Source organism: Narcine bancroftii, chromosome 5, assembly GCF_036971445.1.
Source record: "Narcine bancroftii isolate sNarBan1 chromosome 5, sNarBan1.hap1, whole genome shotgun sequence".
NCBI lineage: Eukaryota > Metazoa > Chordata > Chondrichthyes > Torpediniformes > Narcinidae > Narcine > Narcine bancroftii.
The window spans coordinates 42,605,585-42,629,293 of record NC_091473.1 but is presented as its reverse complement, the minus strand read 5'-3'; the positions used below and the strand labels follow the sequence as shown (position 1 = coordinate 42,629,293).

General features: G+C 37.3%; 1 protein-coding gene across 2 annotated transcripts in view; it reads right to left on the bottom strand.

The window, feature by feature from the left end:
• The window catches only part of atp2b2 (ATPase plasma membrane Ca2+ transporting 2), a 328,585-nt gene that overhangs the window by 213,657 nt on the left and 91,219 nt on the right, over positions 1-23,709 (bottom strand). For both annotated transcript variants that reach the window (XM_069937267.1, XM_069937268.1), the window contains exons 3-4: positions 6,253-6,510; positions 4,831-4,956 (exon numbers count right to left, since the gene is read on the bottom strand). In XM_069937267.1, the coding sequence (XP_069793368.1) occupies positions 4,831-4,956; positions 6,253-6,510 (384 nt within the window). The remainder of the gene's footprint in view (positions 1-4,830; positions 4,957-6,252; positions 6,511-23,709) is intronic.

Below are 23,709 nucleotides of genomic sequence, written 5' to 3'. Positions count from 1 at the left end.
ATTGAACTCTCTGAAAGAGAAGGTGTATAATGATTTCATGTATAAATGGAATTCCAGAATTATGGCCAACAGACAACACAATTTTAAAACACTTGATTAAAATATGGGGTGAGACCTGTGGAGACACTGGACTGAAAAGAGGATTGTCATCGAAGACACCTTTAAGACAAAAAGAACTTGTACCCATGACTTTGAACAATAAAATTTTGGAAGCCTGGTATCATAAGGGGATAAAACGTCTGGAGGATTGCTATGAAAAAGGACTTTTCATACCATTTGAACAGCTGAAGAAGAAATATAACTTGTCCAATAAGACCTTTTTTTGTTACCTTCAGTTGCGATCCTTCCTTAGGACCAATTTGGGCCCTGAAATGACTCTACCGGGACTCACTGAAAAGGAGAAACTACTCCATGAAGGAAATGTATCTGTTTATTTCTAGAATGTACTTTATATTGATCAGTGAGAGCCCAAAGCCAAGTTTGCATAAGCCTAGGCTGAAATAGGATTCAGACCTTGACACAATTGGCGAACAACTCTGGTCAGGTCTGTGTCAGGGAAGTTTGATGGCTACTATCAATGCCAGATATAGATTGCTCCATTATAATTTTCTCCATCAACTGTACCTCACCCCACAGAAATTACATCAATATAAACCTAAATTATCAAATATGTGTTTTAGATGTGGTATCGAGGTTGGTTCCTTTTTACATTCTACCTGGCTTTGCACAAAGGTGAGGTCCTTCTGGTATGACCTCTGTGATATCCAAACTAAGATCACTGGAGTCACCTTCCCAGTAGACCCAGAGCTTTGTCTTCTGGGGAACTTTACCATAAATGGTAGATTATTAACTAATTCTCAAATTAAATTCACAGAAATTGCCTTATGTGTGGCCAGGAAATGCATAGTGGTAACATGGAAGTCTGACTTCCATCTACTCATGGATAGGTGGTCTTCGGAGTTGAATCATTGCATCCCACTTGAAAAGGTCACATACAATCTCAGAAAGGAATATAATACCTTCCTAAAAATCTGGCAGCCTTATTTAGAGCATGTAGTTACCTTACTGGCATCAATATAGAGTTATGATTGCTACTGGCTAGCCAGTAGACCTCTGTAAAGATTTTAACAGAGTGGTATAATCATGTCTCCATATGTTTTACTGTACACACTGACAATGAGGTGATTTTTTTTGTGTTCTTTGTTCTTTCTTTGTTTATTAGGACTTAGATAGAAGGGAGGGGTGGAGGGAGGGCTTTTCTTGATGTTCTACATTTGGTATGATTGTTGGTTGTAAATATATTAAAATGATAAATAAAATAGTGCCAAAAAAATCATAATCAGTTGTAGGAGGTCAGACTCCCAAAACAGATCAATTTAAGAATCTTTGAGGGGATCATCTTAACCCCCATTTTTGGTTGTGTCAGAGACAGATTGTAGGCTCATTAAGATCAGTTGATCTCTGTAATTAGCACAGCTTCTGTATTTTATAATTGGCTTTCAATGTACAACTTTGTTTATGACAAATACAGATGTCCGAAGCTGCTTGACAAAACTTTGACATATTTCAATATGTTCAGTATGTTTCACACACACTGCCGTGACACATTTCTTTAGCACGTGCTGTCTTATATTATCCTTGACATAGTAAATTAGTCCTGATGCGGTGGAAGTCAGTGAAGTACACATCTGACGGAGCTAAAAATAACCTCGTAGACTGTTCATTGAAGGTAAAAATGTTAAAAAAAACAGCATTACAGATTGATTGGTTTTTGTGTACTCATTTTGTCCCTCAGTGACTGCTTAAAATCTGACTGTAAAAGCCTCTTTGCTGATAGTTGTTACAAATATTTCTCTCACTCTAGTTCAAAATTGAAAGCTCATAAAATGAATAACCTTCACACTTTTCAGTGATTTGGAGGAAATGTTTCTTCTGTCAGCCTCTCTGAATACATTAGAATTTTTTTTAATTGATGTTGCATGATGGGGAATTGCCTTCGACAACTGCAGAGAAGAATTCACCATGGCCATGCTTACCAATGTGACTCTCTGGACATGAGAAATTCTTTCCACTCATGTTTGAGAGAATCCCAGTGAGATACAGCCAAGCACACTGATTAAAGGGATATAGATGTACTGCAAACGTATCTTATAAATCCATCAATTTATTACATAATTTAAAAGGACTTCTAATGTATTGTAACTTCAGCTTTCATTATGAAATGTTTCAGGGCATAATATTGTACATTCTTTGGCTCAAGGAGAACTACACCTTCAGTATCACTGTTGGACATAAATGATGGAACAACGTACATTTGTGCTGTAAGGTATGATTAAACTGAGAAGCAGCTTTCTCTTGACCATTATTATAATGACAAAACTGATTTTGTGTTTAAAAATATATTCAAGGAGGCAAAAAGAAAAATTGTACTTGTGGGTGCAGTTCTAAATATCTCCAAGTCCTATTTATTTATGAAGTTGAGTGAACCAAAATAAATTTAAATTAATTGCACTAATTTATTTTTCGAGATTATACTTGCATTTAAAAAATAATAGAGAATTACAACAATTTCATTTAGCCTGATGTGTTCGTATCAATTGAAGTAAAACGTTCCCAGCCTAATCCCCCAATCCAACATAAAGTCCTTGGCTTCCAGGCCACGGATTTTCAACTACACTTTTTTTAAAATGTGTTGAGGATTTCTGGTGCGACCACTGTTTCACACCATGGATTTCAGACTGAAAAGAGATTTTCTCAACTCCACCTTAATTCTTCCCTCAGTTACTTTAAACCTGTGATCTTTGAGTTTTTCTGATTAGAAATATGAGTCCTTCTTAATTATTTTTTCAAAGCCCCTCATATTTTAAATACCTCATTTAGCATATATACTCAGGTTTGAGTCATTTTTTTAGACCATTTTCTAACATTAAATTTATGGAGTCGATATGAACCTGCGTCATTTGAGGCATTGGGAGTTGCAATGGGTGGGCGGGTGGTTGGGTCCGTGTGGTAAGTCTGCATTCGAGGCCTCAGGTCAGCTGAAGCACCGGGAGCTCTGATGGCAGGCGGCCAGGACCTAGATGAGAGTCTATGTCGAGGCATCTGGAGCTCTGATAGGCAGGCAGCTTGGGGCCTAGGTGAGAATCTGCAGTAGAGGCATCGGGAGGTCCGATGGGCATGCAGCCAGGGCCAAAATTAGGGGAGTCGACTTTTACATGAGATTTATGGAAAATACCAGATTTTTTGGCCAAAAATAGGAAGGTTGACTGTTACACAAGTTTATACGATATGTTTTCCTAAGGCCTCCCCTGTGAAATGAAAACAACCCCAGCTAATATAATTTTTCCTTGTACATTACAGATGTGGTAACATCCACTTAAAACTCTTCTGTGTCCTCTTCAATGCAATTACCCATTTCCTCAAACATGGTGACCAGATAGTTTACAAATAGTAGCCAAAATAAGGTTTAACTAGCATGTGTGGATCCAGCATAACTAGCCTGATCTTATAATAAGGGAACATCATATTATTCTCTCTCCTGAACATACAATTCAGGATCCTTTTGTTTCCCTGCACTACTGAATATGCTCTCAACGTTTATACTTTTTTCTGCTTTGTGGCACTTCAAATGGAGTATTTCAAATTCCTCAAAATTAAATTCCATTTATCACTTTCATAACCAATCAACCTCAATTGTATTATCAAAGCCATAATCGTCACTTCCAAATTTATGGCAATTTTTGTGTCACTTTTATTTTACTGTGCCCATCAAAGAAATTTCCTTTGTTCTGCATCCTGAACACTTCTGCTCCCTAGATTAAATTGTTTTATCTCTTTCTCCATTCTGATGAAGAGCCTCAGGTGTGAATTACCAGAATTCTCTTTCAGCAGATGTTGCAACACCTGCATGTTCTGCTGTAATTTCAGGTTTTCAGCTTCTGCAGTTTTTTTTAGTTTTTGTTCCATATTATTTGACAAGTTTGGAGTAATCATATGTAATGTCATTCTTAGTAAATACACAAAAGTGCTGGAGAAACTCTGCAGATCCTTCAGCATCCATAGGGAGCATTTGGCATTTTTACACAGAAACTCTGCAATTATTAAAAAAAAAATTAGCATATTACCCGATGTAGTCATTTACACAGGGGCATTTTTAGAGCACTTTCACACAGCCTTCCTGTATTTCGGAGTTTGTTGGAGGGGGAACATCGTATTCATTAGGCCTGTTTCTTGCGGAGTAGCTACGGTCAATTTACACTGCAGCCACTCCATAAAAATGTGTAGGGGTACCAGTGGAAAAATTACAGGATGGAATTTGCATAAAAAATTCTGTCCCGATATTTTTACACTGCCACCAGGGCAGAAATTTTCCTGAAATTTTCTGTTGTTCAGTGGCTGTGTAAAAGAGCCTAGATATATACTTTTGTCTCCTCTGGATCCTGCAGGACTGGCTGAGTTTCTCCAGCATTTTTGTGTATTTACTGCAATCACAATATCTCGAGACTTTCTGGTTTCACTTGCTTCATCTTATCCCATTTCAAAATCTCATTTCCATGATGAATTTGCCACTGTCCACTCACTACCATATTACTGCACTGATTCATTCTGCATTTGTCCCTGAGTTTCTACCTTTTTTAAATTGATGAACCACATATTAGCACTCAAGTGCACCAATAGAAAAAGGTCTCATTCTGCTTCTTGCTTCCTGCCCTTTTTTGGAATGACGATTGCCATTGATGCAAGATTTACTTCTTCTTACAATGACATTCCTTTTGTGACTAACTCCTCATCAGCATATGCAGATAGCAATAACAGCACTAGTCAACTCACCAGAAAGTAGCATGGGGTCTTTGTCCGCAGATTTGCGGACATGATCAGATTCTCCAGTTAAAGAACTTTCATCAATCTTAAGGTCATTTCCCTGAATTAGCACTCCATCAGCAGGGAGCAGATCACCTGATAATTAAAGACAAAGAAACAATCAGGAAATGAGTTTTTATTTCACAAAGAACCTGTTAAGCTGTAGCAGGAATTTCAGTGCATATGTACATTGTACAATGCATATAACAATAAACTCATTGTCATTATAAATTCTCCCAAGTACTTTATTATGCACAAAAGGGTGGAATTAGGTTTATCCATTTAAAAGTAAAGCAAACAACATCTCATGCAAGGGTTTGAACAGACCTTTGATGTCAACAACATGGATCTGCATTTATACACTGGATTAAAGGTTTGATCTTTTTGTCAAATGACAAATAATTTGGAATCTAAATGTTCATAACTCTTTCAGTGAAATTCCAAGAAACTTGTAAACTGCTATATCAAACAACAGCCTTTTAAATCTAAGGTTTTGTTTCTTTTGTTGAGATGGAGTACAAGGCTGTATTGTCCATTCATAAGACAATTATTTCTCATTCAATGTAAAATGACCTGTCTCATGAACTGGCGTGCCACAGTAGAATAAAGACACAATTCTTGAAAGTGATGAATATCTTAAAAGATGAAGTAGAAAATAAAATGGAAACTATTAATCACAGATCAAACAAGTCAATAATATCTATTTATTTGTAGCCACCACCCTTTCCTAAAATTTAATCTAAAATGTATACTTAAACTTCTGATTTCATGCTCCATCTGGGAGAGTCATTCTATCAAAGAGAGGAAATATTAAGAGGATGATGCATTAACATGATGAAGAATGGGAATACAAAACTACTTCATCCCAGAGATGCAACTTCAGAGCCACAAACGCAAAAATAATTGAGCAAAAATTGATTTAACTATTTCAATGGGAGAAAATCGGGAGATATTTGTGACTTCTGAACAGACAATTATATAATACTAATGGAATCCAGCACAAGTTTGTCTGCCAATCAAGATTAAACTAATTTTCAATACAAATTTTTATGGATATGATCAATAATGCCCTCTGTAACTATTAGAAACCATTACAAATAGACTGTCTGAAGATGATTCTCTATACTTGATTATGTTGTTCATCCAATGGAGATTGAGAACCATAAAAAAGGAGGTGAATTTTCTACTTTCATATAAGCTCAAAGGCCAATGACATAGAAAATTGTAAATGTGAAAAAAATACAAAATGCAAAATATTTTGGGTTTAACACTAAAATTCAAATAATTCCACTATCTCCATAAATTTCTTTTGGAGGATACACAATGAGAAGGAACATACATTTTCTTGATCATATTAATTTTCATATAGTTTTATATATGGGTTGCACTTACCATATTTAATTTGTGCAATTTCACCTGTAACTATTTCTGACACTGGGATTTGATGGACCTGGCCACCTCTGACAACGGCAAACTTCTGCTCTTGTTCAATCCGGCTTTGTAAACCTCGAAACTGCTTCTCTTTGCTCCAGTCGTTAAAGGCCGTTACAAAAACCACACAGATAACAGAGAGCAGGATAGCAGCTCCTTCAATCCAGCCAGCTTCGGCTTCCCCCTCATCTTCCACACCACCTGCAGCACTACCACACACTGGAAAGATACAGAAGTAATTGAATAATAAGGTACAAGGAAGAACAATTTCAAACATCATTTCAATGACTTTGGAATCAAAGAGATCAATTTCAACCTTACCTAAACAGAACTTACTGAAAATTTTGGAATAGAATTTGAAGAAATTTATTTTAGTACTGCATTACATTTATGGAAAGCATCAATGATTATTATAAGAATGTAAACAAATCTTGATTGTTACTTGTAGATCAGACTTCAGTGGATCGATTTTCAGAGATAGGTATCAAAAACATTGTTAATGTAGTGGTTAGTGCAACACTATTATGGCCCTTATTGGGGCAAATTATGAAGCTACAGATACCAAAAGATCCCAGAATATTTTTGCTTGGTGATTTACATGACTGATACTAAATTGAAGTTAGACAAATATCAACAAAATTCTTGAGTGTAGCAATAGCGGTGGCACAGAAATGTATGGCAGTAACATGGAAGTCAAATAATTTTATAAGGTTGGATAGATGGCACACAGAAATTCAAAATTATATACCATTTGAAAAAAATCCTTATAATTTAAGTAATCAACCTGAGCATTTATGATTTGGAAACCATATATGGATTTCATCAGTAAGAGTCCATCAACATCATCCATAACACCTGCTCCTCCCAATTAATATGTACAGGATAGAATAATATGCTAGGAATATACAAATAATGAATGATAAATAAATTCAGGTGTTTTTTCTTTTTTTTCCTTTTCTTTGGGGAGGGGGGAAGGGAGACGACAGAATTGGCAGGGTACGAGGGGGAGTAGTGGGGTTGCTTGTCAGGGAAGATATTACAGCGGTGCTGAGGGAAGATAGACTGAAGGACTTACCGCCCGAGGCTCTGTGGGTTGAACTAAAAAATAAGAAAGGTGAGGCTACAAATATAGGGGTATATTATAGGCTGCCAAAAGAGGATAGGGAACTGGAAGAGCAAATGTGCAGGGAAATAACTGAGATGTGTAGTAGAAACAGGGTTGTGATAGTGGGGGATTTCAATTTTCCTAACATTGATTGGGAAACACAAACAGTGAGAGGGTAGGATGGCTTAGTCTTTGTACAATGTGTACAGGATTGCTTTTTAAAGCAGTAGGTTGAGGTGCCTACTAGAGAGGAGGCAGTGTTAGATCTATTGTTAGGGAACGAAATAGGGCAGGTGACGAAAGTGTGTGTGGGTGAGAACTTTGGATCCAGTGATCATGGGTCCATTAGCTTCAACTTAAATATGAAAAGAGATAGGTCAGGTCCGAGGTTGAAGGTCTTCGAGTGGGGGAAGGCTAGATTTGGAGAAATGAGAATGGATTTGCAGAAAATTATATGGGCTGATCTTTTTTCTGGAAAGGATGTAGAGGAGATTTGGAGGGTATTTAAAGAAGAGATATTGAGAGTACAGGATCTTTACGTGCCAGCCAGATCGAAAGGGAAGGCCAAAAGCCTAAGGGAACTGTGATTTTCTGGAAAAATAAGGAAGTTGGTTTGGGATAAGAGGGGGGCATTTACTAAATTTAAGAAGCAAAAAATGGATAAGATGTATGATTATTACATAGATTTCAGAAAAAACGAAGAAGGAAATTAGAAAGGCAAAAAGAAGGTATGAGGTGTCAATAGCTGATAAGGTAAAAGTGAATCCAAAGGGTTTTTACAGATATGTGAATAGTAAAAGGAGGGTTAAGGATAGAATAGGACCGCTGGAAAATGGGAATGGTGAACTATGTGAGGAACCATATCAGATGGGAGAGATATTAAATGATTTTTTTCTCATCTGTGTTCACGAAGGAAAAGGACATTGGACTATGTGAGATAAGAGAGGCAAATGACTTAGTTATGGAAAAGATAGGGATTAATAAAGAGAGGGTTCTGGAGCTTCTAGGGTCAGTAAAAGTGGATGTCTCCTGGTTCTAATGGGATTTTCCCCAGGGCATTAAGGGAGGTCAGGGAGGAAATAGTGGAGGCACAGTCAGTGATTTTTCAACGATCACTGGAAGAGGGTGTGGTCCCGTGGGATTGGAAGGTTGCTAATGTAGTTCCATTGTTTAAAAAAGGCACGAGGTGTCGGCCAAGTAATTATAGGCCTGTAAGCTTGACTTCGGTGGTAGGGTAAGTTATGGAGGGCATTCTTAGAGATAGTGTGCATGAATATCTAGATAAGCACGATTGATCAGGAGCACCCAGCATGGGTTTGTGAAGGACAAGTCATGTTTGACGAACCTTGTTGAGTTTTTTGAAGAAGTGACAAGAAAGGTGGATGAAAGTAGGGCAGTTTATGTAGTCTATCTGGATTTTAGCAAAGCTTTTGATAAGGTTCCACGTGAAAGGTTAGTAAGGAAGTTTCAGTCACTAGGGATTAATAGAGAGATAATAAGATGGGTCCAGAGGTGGCTGGAGGAGAGACAGCAGAGGGTCATGGCGGACAACCATCTGTCAGGATGGAAGCCTGTGATGAGTGGAGTACCTCAAGGATCGGAGCTAGGTCCCCTGTTGTTCATAATTTATATTAATGATTTGGATGATGGGATGGTTAACTGGGTAAGTAAATACGCAGACGATACAAAAATAGGGGGAGTGGTGGATAGTGAGGAATATTTTCAGGAATTACAGAGGGATTTGGTTTGTCTGGAGAGTTGGACTGAAAGGTGGCAGATGGAATTTAATGTAGAGAAATGTGAGGTGCTTCATTAGGGAAAAAAATAATCAAAATAAGATATATGTAGTAAAGGGGAGGACATTGGGGAATGCGCAAGTACAAAGAGATCTTGGAGTTATGGTGCAGGGTTCCTTGAAGGTGGATTCCTATATTGACAGAGTAGTTAAGAAGGCATTTGGTATGCTGGCCTTCATAAATCATAGCATAGAGTATAGGAGCTGGGAAGTGATGTTGCGACTGTTTAAGGCATTGGTGAGGCCAAGTTTGGAGTATTGTGTTCAGTTCTGGTCTCCAAATTATGAAGGATATAGATAAGATGGAAAGGGTGCAGATAAGATTTACAAGGATGTTGCCTGGTTTAAAATACTTAAGAGTACAGAGAAAGATTGAAGAGGTTAGGACTTTATTCCTCGGAACGTAGACGGTTGAGAGGGGATTTGATATAGGTGTTTAAAATTATGAAGGGAATAGATCGACTAGATGCAAGTAAACTCTTCCCCCTGAGAGCAGGGGAGGTTGAAACAAGAGGACACAAGTTGAATAGGAGGCTGGATATATACATGGATAAGAGGGGGTTAGAGGGTTATGGGCAGGGAGAGCTTCTGGAGTTGTTTGAGTAAACTGGTGTGGACTTGTCGGGCCAAGATGGCCTGTTTCCATGCCATAATAAACTGTTATATGGTTATATGGAGGGATAAAAAGAAATATAATTTTCTATCATTTCTATTACATTGTATTGTTATATGATGAATTATATGTATGTATTGATGCAAATGTAAAATAACATTTTCAAAAAAAATCACTATTTACAGCCCCAGTGACCCAGGTTTGAATTTGCCATTGTCTGTAAGGAGTTAGTATGCTCTCTCCCTGAACACACGGATTTTCTCCAGGTCCTCCGGATTCCTCCCATGTTCCAAAGACATATAGCGTGGTAGGTTAATTGGGCGTATTTGGGTGGTGTGGGCTCATGGGCCGTAAGGGCCTATTACCGTGCTGTATCTCTAAATTTAATTAAAATTAAAACATGCCTTTGATTCGAGTTGGTAATCAGATCAATGACTCTATGTCCTAATTAGTAGAGCACAATGAAAAGTAACATCCCTCAGGAAATATTATTAAAATCAGGGAACAGTGAAAATATTCAACAATAAAATGTTTACAAGGCAAAATTGTGCTATAGCTCATTTCTCCAAATTGGGAAATACTAGTTAAGGCTAAAGAATAAAATCAACAACAAAATAACTTGGAGCTAATGTACGAGTAACTGAAAACCTAACTGCATTTGTTCAGCAGTGGTCTATGAATTCAGTAACTGCATTTCTCCTACTCTTGGAGCCGTCTCTTCTCCTCTTGTGCTGTGCCCTCCCTCCCTTCTCCATCTATTATTTTCTGTCTTTGCTACCATGCTACTCCACCCCCCCTTACCTTTTTATTTGGACACCTGCCGACATTTTTCCAAAACGTCGGTAATGTATTTTTATCTTTGCTATATAAAAGACACTGTTTGATCTGCTGAGTTTCTCCAGCTTTGTGTTTTTACTTCAACCATGATGTCTGCAAACTTTCGTGTTTTACTTCCTTTTCTCCTAAGTGGTATTGTTTTCTTCCAGCCAGCTGCACAACTACAAAAGCATTCTGCTTGATATGAATGACAGCATCAAATATCTGTGAGGGCTGGCTACCTGTATCTCTTTCTTATTGACGTATTTAACAGTACTGTCAACTTAATTTTTAATGGATGTTGATTCCCAAAGCACCAGTAACAACAAAAATATAATTGTGTGTATACAGTGCATAACTGAACTCTCCTTTTCCCAAAGAGGTTAACCCAATGAAGTATTATATAACTAACAAAGGCCTCCAGAGCCCCATTAGTAAAGGGGTGTTATTCATTAGGCACTGAGGCATGGCTTAAAAGTACTGTGCACTTCACAAGAGTTCATGAGTGTTTCTTCTTTTGATAGTGTAATGGGCTCATTAAATTCTAGAGAAGGTTATTCTTGAGATATGGTAATTGACAATTTGGTTTTGATTCTTAGCAGAATTCAAACAAGATCGTGCCCACTGACCATTATGATTTTTTTTCAAGCATTTGGCCCATTTGTTTTTTCAAGGAAATAATGGTTCCGTGTATTCTAAAAACCCAGCCAGAAAGCTGCAGTGGAAAATCCTACAAATCAGATGAAATAATGAGAAGATCATTGACCAAAATGTTCATTCTGTTCTTCTATCTAGAGACTGTGTCTCAGCTGTTGAATATTCCAAACATTTTGTTTTTAATTGAAATTTAAATCTTTAGATCTGCTTTTAGTAAAGAATGCTGTCCCACACTTAAAAGATGAAAAACAGTCAAAGGCATTTAATATTGGTGACATACTGGAGACTTCAGATGCTGAAATCTGAAGAAAAAACTGTGTCTGCTGGAGGAACTCAATGGGTCAAGCAGCATCAAAGAATGATCCACATTTCGGATGAAAATCCTTCATCTTTGAAACTTCACAAAACTCAATCTTCACACGCTAATCTTTATGAGTATCAGTATCTTTGACTTACTACTATCAAGCCCACCTCACTGACAAAAGGCAAAGGAGGAAAAACCCAACACCCAACCCCAACCAACCAATTTTCCCCTGCAGCCGCTGCAACCGTGTCTGCCTGTCCCGCATCGGACTTGTCAGCCACAAACGAGCCTGCAGCTGACGTGGACTTTTACCCCCTCCATAAATCTTCGTCCGCGAAGCCAAGCCAAAGAAAAGATCAAGGAGGAACAGGAACATCAAAATAAAGAATGCCAGGCTGGGAAATAGCTTTTTTCCCCCCACAAGCAATTGATGTATCCTGTAACCTTGGGTCTCATATAAATTAAACTGATTAAATTATTCCAGAATATTTATACATCTTTATTTTATATTATATATTTATATACAGTATGGATGTGATTATTATGTGCTCTCTCAGAAATATATTGTGTGCGTATATGTGCACACCGTGATCTGACGAAACACTGTTTCATCTGGTTGTATATGTACAGTAAGATTATAATAAACTTGATCGTAAATTATCCAATTTTTCCAACCAAAAAAAGCATTCATTTGATTATTTCAATCTGTGCAACGGTGAGGGATTTAAAACTGCAAAAACCCACAAGGTTTTTGACAAGAAAGAACCTGAAGAATCAGGGACAGGGTTGTGTTTATATCCACTTAATGTATCCACATTGGGAATAGAGTAGCCTGACTCTTGAGCATTGTCTATTTCAAAAAAATAAGTTCATTCAGACAGCAAGAACAAGAGGTTTTGGGTGCCTCCAGCAAGACTAACCCTGGTGTCACCTGAAGGAGTCTATTTTGAGTGTTTGGTTTCATTCATTGAAGATGGAAATCACTTTGCTCAGTTTGGAGGATTCTACAAACTTATGGTATTGCCTCTATTTCTGATGTTCATTGATAAGATTGAATAGAAAAATTAAGTGAGCATTTATCTTTGCAGCAATAATCTCAGACTAATAAACAATATAATCCTACATTAATTTTAGGATTGAATTATTTCACCTGTCTTGTATACTTTCATCAATAAATGCTGTCAGCTAAAAAACAGATACTTTCAATGTTATAGTGAGCAATTAGTACGTATGAAACCTCAAAGAGGCAATGATTTCTCTATTTTTAAGTCCTTACTTTCTCTAAATTAAATCCTGAACAAAACCATCAATCAGACTGCAAGTGTCACTGACGTTAATTTACTTCATGTCTTCTAAGTATGGCTGCGTACAAATTTAATTTGGCTTATCAAAATCTCATATGTGGCAATCGCGCAAATACACATTGTGTGAGATCACTGGTTTCATTCCCTGTGTTGCCAATTTTCTTGGTGTCTCCAGGAGATATGCAAGTACTATTTTACTGTGAGCAACCCAGAAGAAAAGTCTGACAATGACTTGAATTGAGCCAAGAGCAGTTTGATTCCAAAATGCAGGGGATCATGGTGTGTTGATTTGGATTACCATTTGAGGGAATGTGTAGTTAAATAAATGGGATGTTGGAAATCATGAAATGAAACAACTTGAAAGGCACTTTATCAGTGTTGGTAAACCCTGCAGAGCCCTAGATGCTCCATTACACATCTATTCCTTTTTTTTTAAAAACTTTATTTATTCGTTCAAAAAACAAATAGTATATGACATATTCAACAATTAACCATAAACATGAACGTTATTTTTTATATATAGAAAAAGAGAAAGAAAAAGAAAAGAGAAGAACCCCCCCCTTCAGCCAACTCTCCTAAGGAGAGCCATAAAGAAAGAAAAAATAAAAAATATTAAAGAAAAATTAAATATGCATATTAAGATCTAATCAATGTAAATTGAAATGTAAATATTCTGAATATAACAACCACTTATTAATTAAAAAATTATAATTATCATGCAAAACATACATAATTTTTTCCATTATTAAACAATATCTCATCTCATTATGCCATCTATTAATATCAATCATATTTGTATTTTTTCAAATTAACTTTATATCCAGAAAGACATCCATATTGTATTAAACACTCCTTCAAATGCAAAAGTGACTGAGCTGGATTTGTTAAATACACCAATACGTCATCAGCAAATTAATTTTATACTCCTCATCTAAAACTTTCATAACTTGTGTATCTGTGTATTTTTGTCTTATGAACTGTGCTAAAGGTCCAATCACTAACGTAAACAAAGCTGGTGATAAAGGACACCCTTGACGAGTTGATCAAGTTAACTTAAAAGATTCCGAAATCAAACCATTCGTCAATACTCTAGCTACCGGTTTACTATATAGAACTCTAATCCAACCAATAAAAGAAGGATCAAACTTAAATTTCTCCAAAACTTTAAACAAAAAATTCCATTCAACACTAACAAATGCTTTTTCTGCATCTAAGGATATCACCATCGGATGATCTAAAGATTGTCGAAATCTATTAATCAAACTAATCACGCGCAAAATGTTATCTGAAGCATATCTATTCTTTATAAAACCTTTTTGATCCATATGAATCAACTTAGGTAAAATTTTAGCCAATCTATTCACTAATATTTTAGCTATTATTTTATAATCTATATTTAACAACGAAATTGGTCTATATGAAGATACTTTCAAAGGATCTCTATCTTTTTTTGGGATTACTGTGATTAAAGCACTAGAACAAGACTCAGGTAATTCATAATGTTCTCCAACTTGACATAATACATCCCCAAACACTGTAGATAAATCATCATAAAAAATTTTATAAAATTCAACCGAAAATCCATCATCACCAGGTGATTTACCGTTCGGCATTTCATCATAGCCATTATAATTTCTGAATCTGTAAATGGTTCTTCTAACTCCTGTATATCTGCATTCTCTAATATCGGTAAATTCAACTGTGATATAAAAAGATCAATCTATCCAGTTTCTTGTTTTCTTTCAGATGTATATAACTTTTTATAAAATGAATAAAATTCATCATTAATCTCACAAGGTTTATAAGTAATAAAAGAATTCCATCTAACAGCATTAATAGTCCTCGAACTCTGTTCTTTCTTCAAATGCCATGCCAATACCTTATGTGCTTTCTCTCTCCATTCATAATACCGTCGTTTAGTCCTATTAATCACATATTCAAATTGATAAGATTGCAAAGTATTATATTCCAATTTCAACCTAAATAAGTCTATTTTCTGATCTTCTGTAGCATCTTTCTGGAATTCCTTTTCTAACTCATCAATCTGTTTCACTAATTCAAGACTCTGATTTAATAGGTTCTTTTTTATTTTAGAAGTATAACTAATTATTTGTCCTCTCAAATAAGCTTTCATAGCATCCCATAATACAGACTTACTTTGAACAGAATTAGAATTTTCTTTCAAAAAAAATCATCAAGGATCCACGCCACTCAGCACACACTCTGTTCTCGCTGCTGCCATCAGGAAAGAGGAATAGGTGCCACAGGACTCGCACCACTAAGTTCATGAACAGCTGCTACACCTCCACCATCAGTCTCCTCAACAACAAACTCAATCAGGGACTTGTTCAAGGATTCTTGCACTTTATTGATTTTGAAATCTCTCTGTATTTCACAGTTAGTTTATATTCCTTTATTTGTTTACATATGTACACTAAGTACAGTTTTTTTGCACTACTAATTCTGGTAATTCTGCCTCACCCGCAGGAAAAAGAATCTCAGAGTTGTATGCACTCTGACAATAAATCTGAAATCTGAATGAATTCTAATACTTACACCCATTTCATTAGTTTGTGAGACTAAAATCAATCTTTGCTGAAAACTCGAGTAAGAACGTTCACACATCAAACAACAAAACATCATATTGAAAATGTGTGCCATTTTGCTTCAGTAAGCATGTTGAAATACTCTTCTGAGCTGAAAGTCTCTTTGGAAAAAGTACAAAAATGCTAACCAACCTTTAGAATTTCTTGCCTCTACCAGTTCAAAGTGGAGGAGGGACTTTCAGGATGGAATTGAGAATCTCAAGGTCATACCTCTGAAGTACACAGAACATCTGTGCAAGTTGTGGCAGAGTGTGCAACCTTACAAAGTACCCTTTTCACTGCAGCCCAGTCATACATCTTCCACTAAGGAATTAACTGTCCCCAGAGAATCCACAAAACCAGGATGAATCCCCCTCAATCCTGAACATCTCCCTACAAAAATCCTTTTGTCACAGAAATGTAATCTATCTGATGCCAGTAAGGTGCAATCACAGCAACTAATCTCGGTGTATAATGTAGCTTGCTTTCATTGAGATTTGGAAAACAAAGGTTGAAAATTAAAGGATTTAAAGCAGCAGTTAAATAAGTTACCAAGTTGAAGTTAGGGGATACCAAAATATATTTAAATACTTGAAAAGGGCAAGGTGGAGGAAGCAAAGGTGTATGGCAAAAATAGAAATGTTGTCCACATTACATGTAGCAAGACAATATCTGTGATATTGGATATGGTTAAAGAAGAAAGATTGGTCAGAGTCTAGCTTCAGGTGCATCATATGAGGAGACGGAGTGGAATGAACCATAATATAGTTCACATTTAAATACTTATAAAGTTTTTGGCCTGTACAATTGGTAACAATAGAAAAAAAAACACAGCAATTTATAAGGGGGACTTTGAGAAGCACTGAGCCAGAGATTTTTAAGTGATGATTGGGAGTTTGCAGGGATTATCATCACGTGCATTGCTTGCAAGGTTTACTCTTCTTCTCTTTCCATGAATGCTTCCTGACCTACAAGACACTTTGAACATTTTTTGTAAATTTTTGTTGGCTCAGTGTTTAACACAAGTTGAAGGAGGAGTAGGAGAACTGAAATCCTCATGGGTAGTTGTTCCACTGTCAAGTCTCATGGATAGGAACACATTCCATGCTCTGATCCACACAGAAGCAGACGCTTGTTCAAACTTTAGCAAATCTTCAAAGTCTTCAATGATGGCATTGACCCTTCATGATGGCTTGCCTACAACATCTCTGGACATAGTTGCATCCTCCAAGGCAGATAGTAAACCCTGATGTCATAAGACTTTAGGTTCAAACTAGATATTTCCATACTTTATACCATGGTGCTGAGACTCCTTGTCAAGTGTTCTGATATTTCACGGAGCAGACCAGTAGGCACTGCAGTTTTCTTTTCATGACTGTGTCTTTGATGTTTCCACTTCCACATACTGATCTATAAAGCCAGGATTTTAAAAAAAAACTATTGCTGCTTGGTCATAGAGACATTTCCTCTGGATAAACATCTAGTCTGTGTAGAGTGCAAATAGCTGAAATTATAAATGTGCAGATGACATGAAATTTGGTGGTACAGTGGTCAGTGAGGAAGGATATCGGTGTTTACACCGGGGTAAGGATCAATTGGGAAGGTGGGCTAAGGAATGGCAAATGGAATTTAACTCTGCTAAGTGTGAGGTGCTGCATTTTGGTAAGTTAAACCAGGAAAGAATAGGACCTCAGGAGAGCACTGTGGAACAGAGACTAAAAAGTGCAGGTGCTTAGTCCCCTGAAAATGGCGACTGGTGAAGAATGCATATGGCATCCTTGCTTTATTTGGCAGGGCACTGATTACAAAAATTGAGATATCACTACACAGTTGCACAACTCATTGGTGAGATCACACCTGATATACTGTGTGCAGTTCTGGTCACCCAGTTATAGGAAGAATGTTTTTCAGTTGAAAATGGTCCTGAAGATATTTGCCAGTATGTTACCTGAACTTGAATTATGCAGAAAGTCTGGGTCTTTATTCCTTGGAGCAGAGAGGTTGATAAAAGCATGGGCATAGTGAATTTTGCTCCAGGATATCTCCTTCCAGAACTAAGGTGAGAAGGGAGAGATTTAAGAGGGACCTGAGGAAGCAGCTCAGAGGGCAGCTCATATACAGAACAAGGTGGAAGCTTTTGAACTGGGTACAATATTGATGTTCAAAAGATATGCAGATAAATAAATAGGTAGGGAGACCAGAAGGATATGGGCCAAATGTAATCAAATGGGATCAGCATACTGTATGACTCCATCACTCTTGTATGTTGGAACAACTACGCACAACTATGCACCTTTTCAAGGGTTGTTGCATATTACCTTCTAAAAAATGACATAAATTTCCAAGGAGAGAGATTAGTTCATGAAAGTGTTTGAAAGTCATGAAGTCCATGTAAGAGTGTAAAGCATGTTGAATGTGTGAATATGTAAATGAAACATCACACAAGTAGCAAGCGCTCAGTCCATGTGCTACATGTGCTTAAGAATTGGGGAAGTAAAGTAGAATAGAAATGTGCATGTGATGAATAAATATACAGCCAAATGCATGGAACATATTGTGAGAACATAATGGGGAGGGGGGGAGGGGGGGGTGCCAGTGACACATCAGGTTACAGGATGTGAGACAAGAACATTTATTTGCAAAAGAAACAAGCTGCTGGTGGAACTATGAGTCAGGCAGCAACTTTTGAGGGAAATGGACATTCATCATTTCAGGTCTAGAACAGTGCCTGAAACCTATCTGTTTGCAGTGACAACTGAAAAGGAAAGGATGAGATGTTAAGGATGTTATTCAGTATGTCCTAGCATCTGCAACTCCCTGATGAGGGAGTGGAGTGCAGTCAGATACTGATGAACAAGGAGGATCTGAAGACTACCCTTGCTGAGGTCAATGAATCCTCTCATATGCAAAAGCGAAGTCTTAAGGGTAATGCTTTTAGTGTGGACCTGATCAACCATTCTACCTAGGGCTGTGAAATAATGGTACTGCAGAATGTTCTGACAAATTGGAACTATTTCCTTGCCTTAATCTCTTCTGTGAAGACCTCCTCTTAAGGCAATAGAGAACTGAAAGGCAGCCTTCGCTCCTTTGGTTCAAGCAATTCATCAACTGATTTAACAGGGGCAAGCCTTTATTCATGTTTCTGATGGCAAGTGAAAATTATGCTGAGAAAGTGAGTAAGCTGGTTACTTCCTATCCAAGTACCCATTTTGTGAAATACTGTACATGTCACTTATTTATATTCAAAGTTGAAATGTGTGTTAATTACTGACCTTTAGTTGTGTCTGAAAAAATATTTGGTAAAAATAATAAAATTTATAATGACAAAATGGATACAGGACCAATCGTGTAACATGCATTGCTGGGATTCTAACCACGTTGGCAGGAAAATATCTTGCTCACTGCAAAGCTTCCACCGTTCCGAGAAACAATAAAGCAATTAATGGAGTCTTCCAATCACAAAGGACAGTTAGCTTTATATTAATCATGGCAGGCACACTGCAGCACAACAGCTCACTTTGTAGGACATTTAAAAAGATGTTTGGTCAACCTTGTAAAATGAAGGGATTTTGTAACGTCAACCATATTTTTTTCCTGGGCAGGATGGATGGCAGAGCAGAACTTTACATTTTAGGTAGTCTTTCCTGGAAAAGCATAGGCTCAATAATGCAAAATTTACACTCAGGTCACAATATGAAAGAGTCATACAAATATCAGATGAAATAATCTTTTGTGAATTAGAGTCAAATAGTGAACAATAGAAGTGAATTCTTTGCAGTAGATCACCAATTTAATGGATATGCTTGTTGGAGTTGGAAGATTGAATACAAACTTAATTCAGTACAAATGATTGGCATTTGCCAATGGCAGACGTGGTTCTTGGAATGACCAAACTCTCCTGGGAAAATTTTAACTCAGGCCACGAGACTACACAAGTTAAACTGGGTTGATGCACCTTCTGACCTGCTCCTATTACCATTCTGTTTCCTACTAAGGGGTGACCCGTAGCTGTCCAAAACTCATTACAGTGTACAAGCTCGGATCACTTGATCAAACCAACAGTCTTTATTAAGACCAAATGAGAATATTCATGAGATGTCCTGGAAAAATAATCAAATTAATATCCCTTGGGACCAGGAGAAGCACTGGTATTTCTTCTGCAGAAGTACAGTTTGATTGAATGAAACTGAGGGATTCTTGTTGGCAGAAAGGACAGGTAGAAGCTGACTGAACTCTACCTGCTGATCCACTGCTCCCCAGGACAGAATTGAGATTTTCTGCTACCAAATTGTATATTACACTCCAAAAGCAAAATTCTAAATGTAAGAAGATCTGAACTAAAGACAGAAAGAGCTAGAAATACTCAATAGTTTAGGTAGAACCCTTGCTGTTTTTTCTCTTGCTCCAAATACTTCATTAATCAGTGAGGAGCCATTTACAAAGCAGTGTCTTCAAAGTCCAGTCAATTTATCAAGTGAATTCTCAAACGCATAGAACTGTAGTTTAAAAATAAATTTAATATTTAGTATGGAATTAGCTCCAACCTCAATATTTGCCCAAAAATTAAATACCAGCAAAAAGAAGAAATAATTGGATTGTCAGGCAGCATCTCTGGAAAGACTGTTAGAATTTTTAAAAGGGAAACCTGGAATCACAATTGAAAAATGAAGTTTTCAAAATTTAAATCTATGGAAAATATTTTCAATTGTGACATTTCTGAGATCTCAATCCCATTAATGGAAGCAAAAATAAAAATTATGGTGCAAGTTCTCTCACAAATTTGATTGAGGTTTTTGAGAACGTGATGAAGGTAAATGATGAGCTGTAAGATCATGTATGAATATCTGTTTCATTTTCTAGCAGGCCTGGAATTGCAGGAATTTATGTTGTTGATGTCGACTTTAAAAAAGCACTTGACAAGGTCCCATGGAGTAACTCAATGAGTCAGACTGAGTATGTGGAGGCAAAGGGAAAGCTGGCATTTCAGTTGAAACCCTCTGTCAAGAGTTATGCTGCCTGGCCCACTATATTCCTTCAGTTGATACTGATTGCTATAACTGTAATCTCTTGTCTCCAAGGTTCCTTGATAGTTAGCGTTTGAATGGAAATCCACTGTTTGAAGTCGGTTTAAAGCTTTACATTTTCAAAATTCATTATTTTCAATTTTTTTTCCATCTATGAAGTCAGCGCAGTAAAGAATCATTCAGCGTAGAATCATGCCCTTCCCCACACCATGTTCAAGTCGACCCATTGATACTCGTTAAACACTGATTCCTTACTCCCACTACCAATCCCTCTGCTCCCCATCCCAGATTGAACCACTCTCCTGTACACGTGGAGCAATTTACAGTCGCCAAGTCATTTACTGATGTATTTGGGTGTGGAAAGAACTGGAGCACCCCAACATTTAATGTATTTTGCTGTGCTCTATGGATCAGAGATTATTGTGAATAGCACTACAGAAAATGAATCATATGGAAACTATTGGGAGCTGGCTTTACATGGTTTGGATCATGAAGGAACAACTCACTGAAGTACGCCGTCTGTTACAAAGCTAACCACAGACATGGCATGGGTTAAAAGGTTCTCAAGCCTCTGACTATTATGGAACCAACAGTTGAATGGAACAGTCTGGAAAAAAGGTCAGCACAAGTTGTTCTTTATTTTTGTTTCTTTTAATACGGCTGATCAATATCACACTACCACAATTCCCAAAACCCTAAGATTATTAATGATTCCCTCTTCTTGTCACTCGCAGCAAAGAATGTGCCTTATTTATTGCTACCTGCATTCACTGGAGACTTATGTGCAAAGGTGATTGAGAGAAATATTGAGTGCTTTGAAGAGTAGCCTGGTTGTGGGCTCCTTTCAGTGCCAGAAAACTGACACACTGGGCCTACATTGACAGATGAACAATATGGCATTATCTCCATTAAACAATAGGGCATGCATTGAAAAGGTATCAACTGTTACTGGTGCTGTTGTGTTTAACATCTTTATTGGAAAGAAGATAGAATATGAACCTTAACACCACATAATGTAGCTGGAATGATTGTCGGAGTTATCTTCTAAAGAAAACCCACGAAGTCAATAGGGTTTGATGAAGCATGATAGGAGACAGCTCAATAGAACATAAACAACCAGCAATAACAACATGGGGTGATTTGTGATGATTCCCTCTTCTTGTCACTCACTTTTATCACGACCACCATTCTCTGGGGATGTGTGCAAAAGTGATTGAGAGCAATATTGTGTTTGTGCTTTGGATTTTATGTGAAAGTGAATGAATAAAGCAACACAATATCTGAGTAGTCATCTTGGTGCAAAATTGCAGGTCCTTCTGCTCTTAATCTATCACCCTAATAGCAATATTAATCTCAGTGATCCTTCCAAAGAATTCTCTCCTGCCCATGGTGCTTGTATTGTGTGGAAATAACTGGTCAGTTTGGATCTATTGGCCATTCAGCATTTTCAAGTTGTGGTTTTTAAACTTTGACCCTTAAGAATTGTTTGCATTCTGCATATGGTGATGCTTTGGTACAATACTGAATACGCCAGATTGTTGGAGTCGCTGGTTTGTCAATGGGACATTAAGCCAATAGTACTCCTGTTTAATATTCATCCCTTCAGTCACATGCTCTCATTATGCAATCGGGAAGAAAGCCTGCTCAATAAATTCAAGGGAGGAAATTAATGATGAGCACAGATTGGAGGCTAGAAATTCCACTGGTAAGAACATTCCTGCCTCTCAAAACTATAAGAGAGCCACACATCTTAGGAAAGGACAAATGGGGCCTTGAATTCATCTATGCATGTACATTTTCCTAATAAGTGAACATTGCTTTGCTGTTACATAAAACCAGCATATTTATCACAACTACAAATGTCACGCTCCAAGAAACCAAACAGCTAAATAACACTGAATGTTACATCCATCAAACCTTCTGTTTTTCTGAGGATGACATAATCCAGAATGAGATAGGGCTGTTGAGGTAATAAACAGAGGATTCCATGTACCAAAACCTTCAACAACAACAACAATTAACTTCAAATTGACTTAGGATGGCTTCCCCATGGGCAATAATTCAGCAATGACCTTAAAGGCCAGACAAATTAACCAGCCAACACTATAACTGTTTCAATCCTGAACCTACCCACGGGAAATCTATTTTTTATTTTGATAACGCAACCACAGGGTAAAACTAAATGATATTAAACAAATAAAAACATTATCAGCATATCATAACTGAGAACACAATTCAATATTGGATGCTAATCTAATGTAACTATTGAAATGAGATCTAATTCTTTTCCCATTTCCACTAATGAAGCAGAAACACATTCACATTGGAGCATGACTGTTCAAGAGTGATATGGGAAAGGGTACTTCACATCAATAGTTATGGTAAAGTAAAGCTCACTGTCCAAAAGAAATGATGATGCAAAGTTATGAGTTATAAAACTTTCTGAATCTACATAGGATGATGACAGCATAGACGAGAACTTTTCTCCTGGAGCACATAATTTTACAATCGCAACTGAATCATAGAAAAAAACAAAGTGTTCCCCAAATCTTCTGCTAGTCTCTTTGGTGGATGAGTCTCCTTGCCAGAGGGACAAAAAATAACAGAGGATCAGTCACAAGTAGTACTGAAGTCCAAGCAACCAAATGTATGATGAGAGGCATTGATTGTGTTGATGACCATAGGCTTTTTTCCCAGGACTGAAATAGCTAACACCAGGGCATAGTTGCCGTCAGAGAGCAGCAGCAATCATCAAGGATCCACACCACTCAGCACGTACTCTGTACTCGCTTCTACCATAAGTGCCACAAGACTCACACCATCAGGTTCAGGAACAGCTGCAATCCGCCTACCATCAGACTCCTCAACAAACTCAATCAGGGGCTCATTTAAGGACTCCTATTTTTCCACATTATTGATTGTTTTCTCTCTCTCTCTCTCTCTCTGTATTATACAGTCAGGTTGTTTACATTTCTTTATTTGTTTACAGTGTACGTTGAGTCCTTTTTTTTGCAAGGCCAATAAGTGGTAATTCCATCTCACCCGCGGGAAACAAGAATCTCAGGGTTGTATGTGATGTCATGTATGTACTCTGACAATAAATCTGAAATCTGAAACTGAAATTGAAGGTGCTTGGGAATAAGTATTGGGGACTCTAAGAGGCAAGTTTCTCACACAGAGAGTGGTGGGATGCACAGAATGCGCTGCCAGCAGCA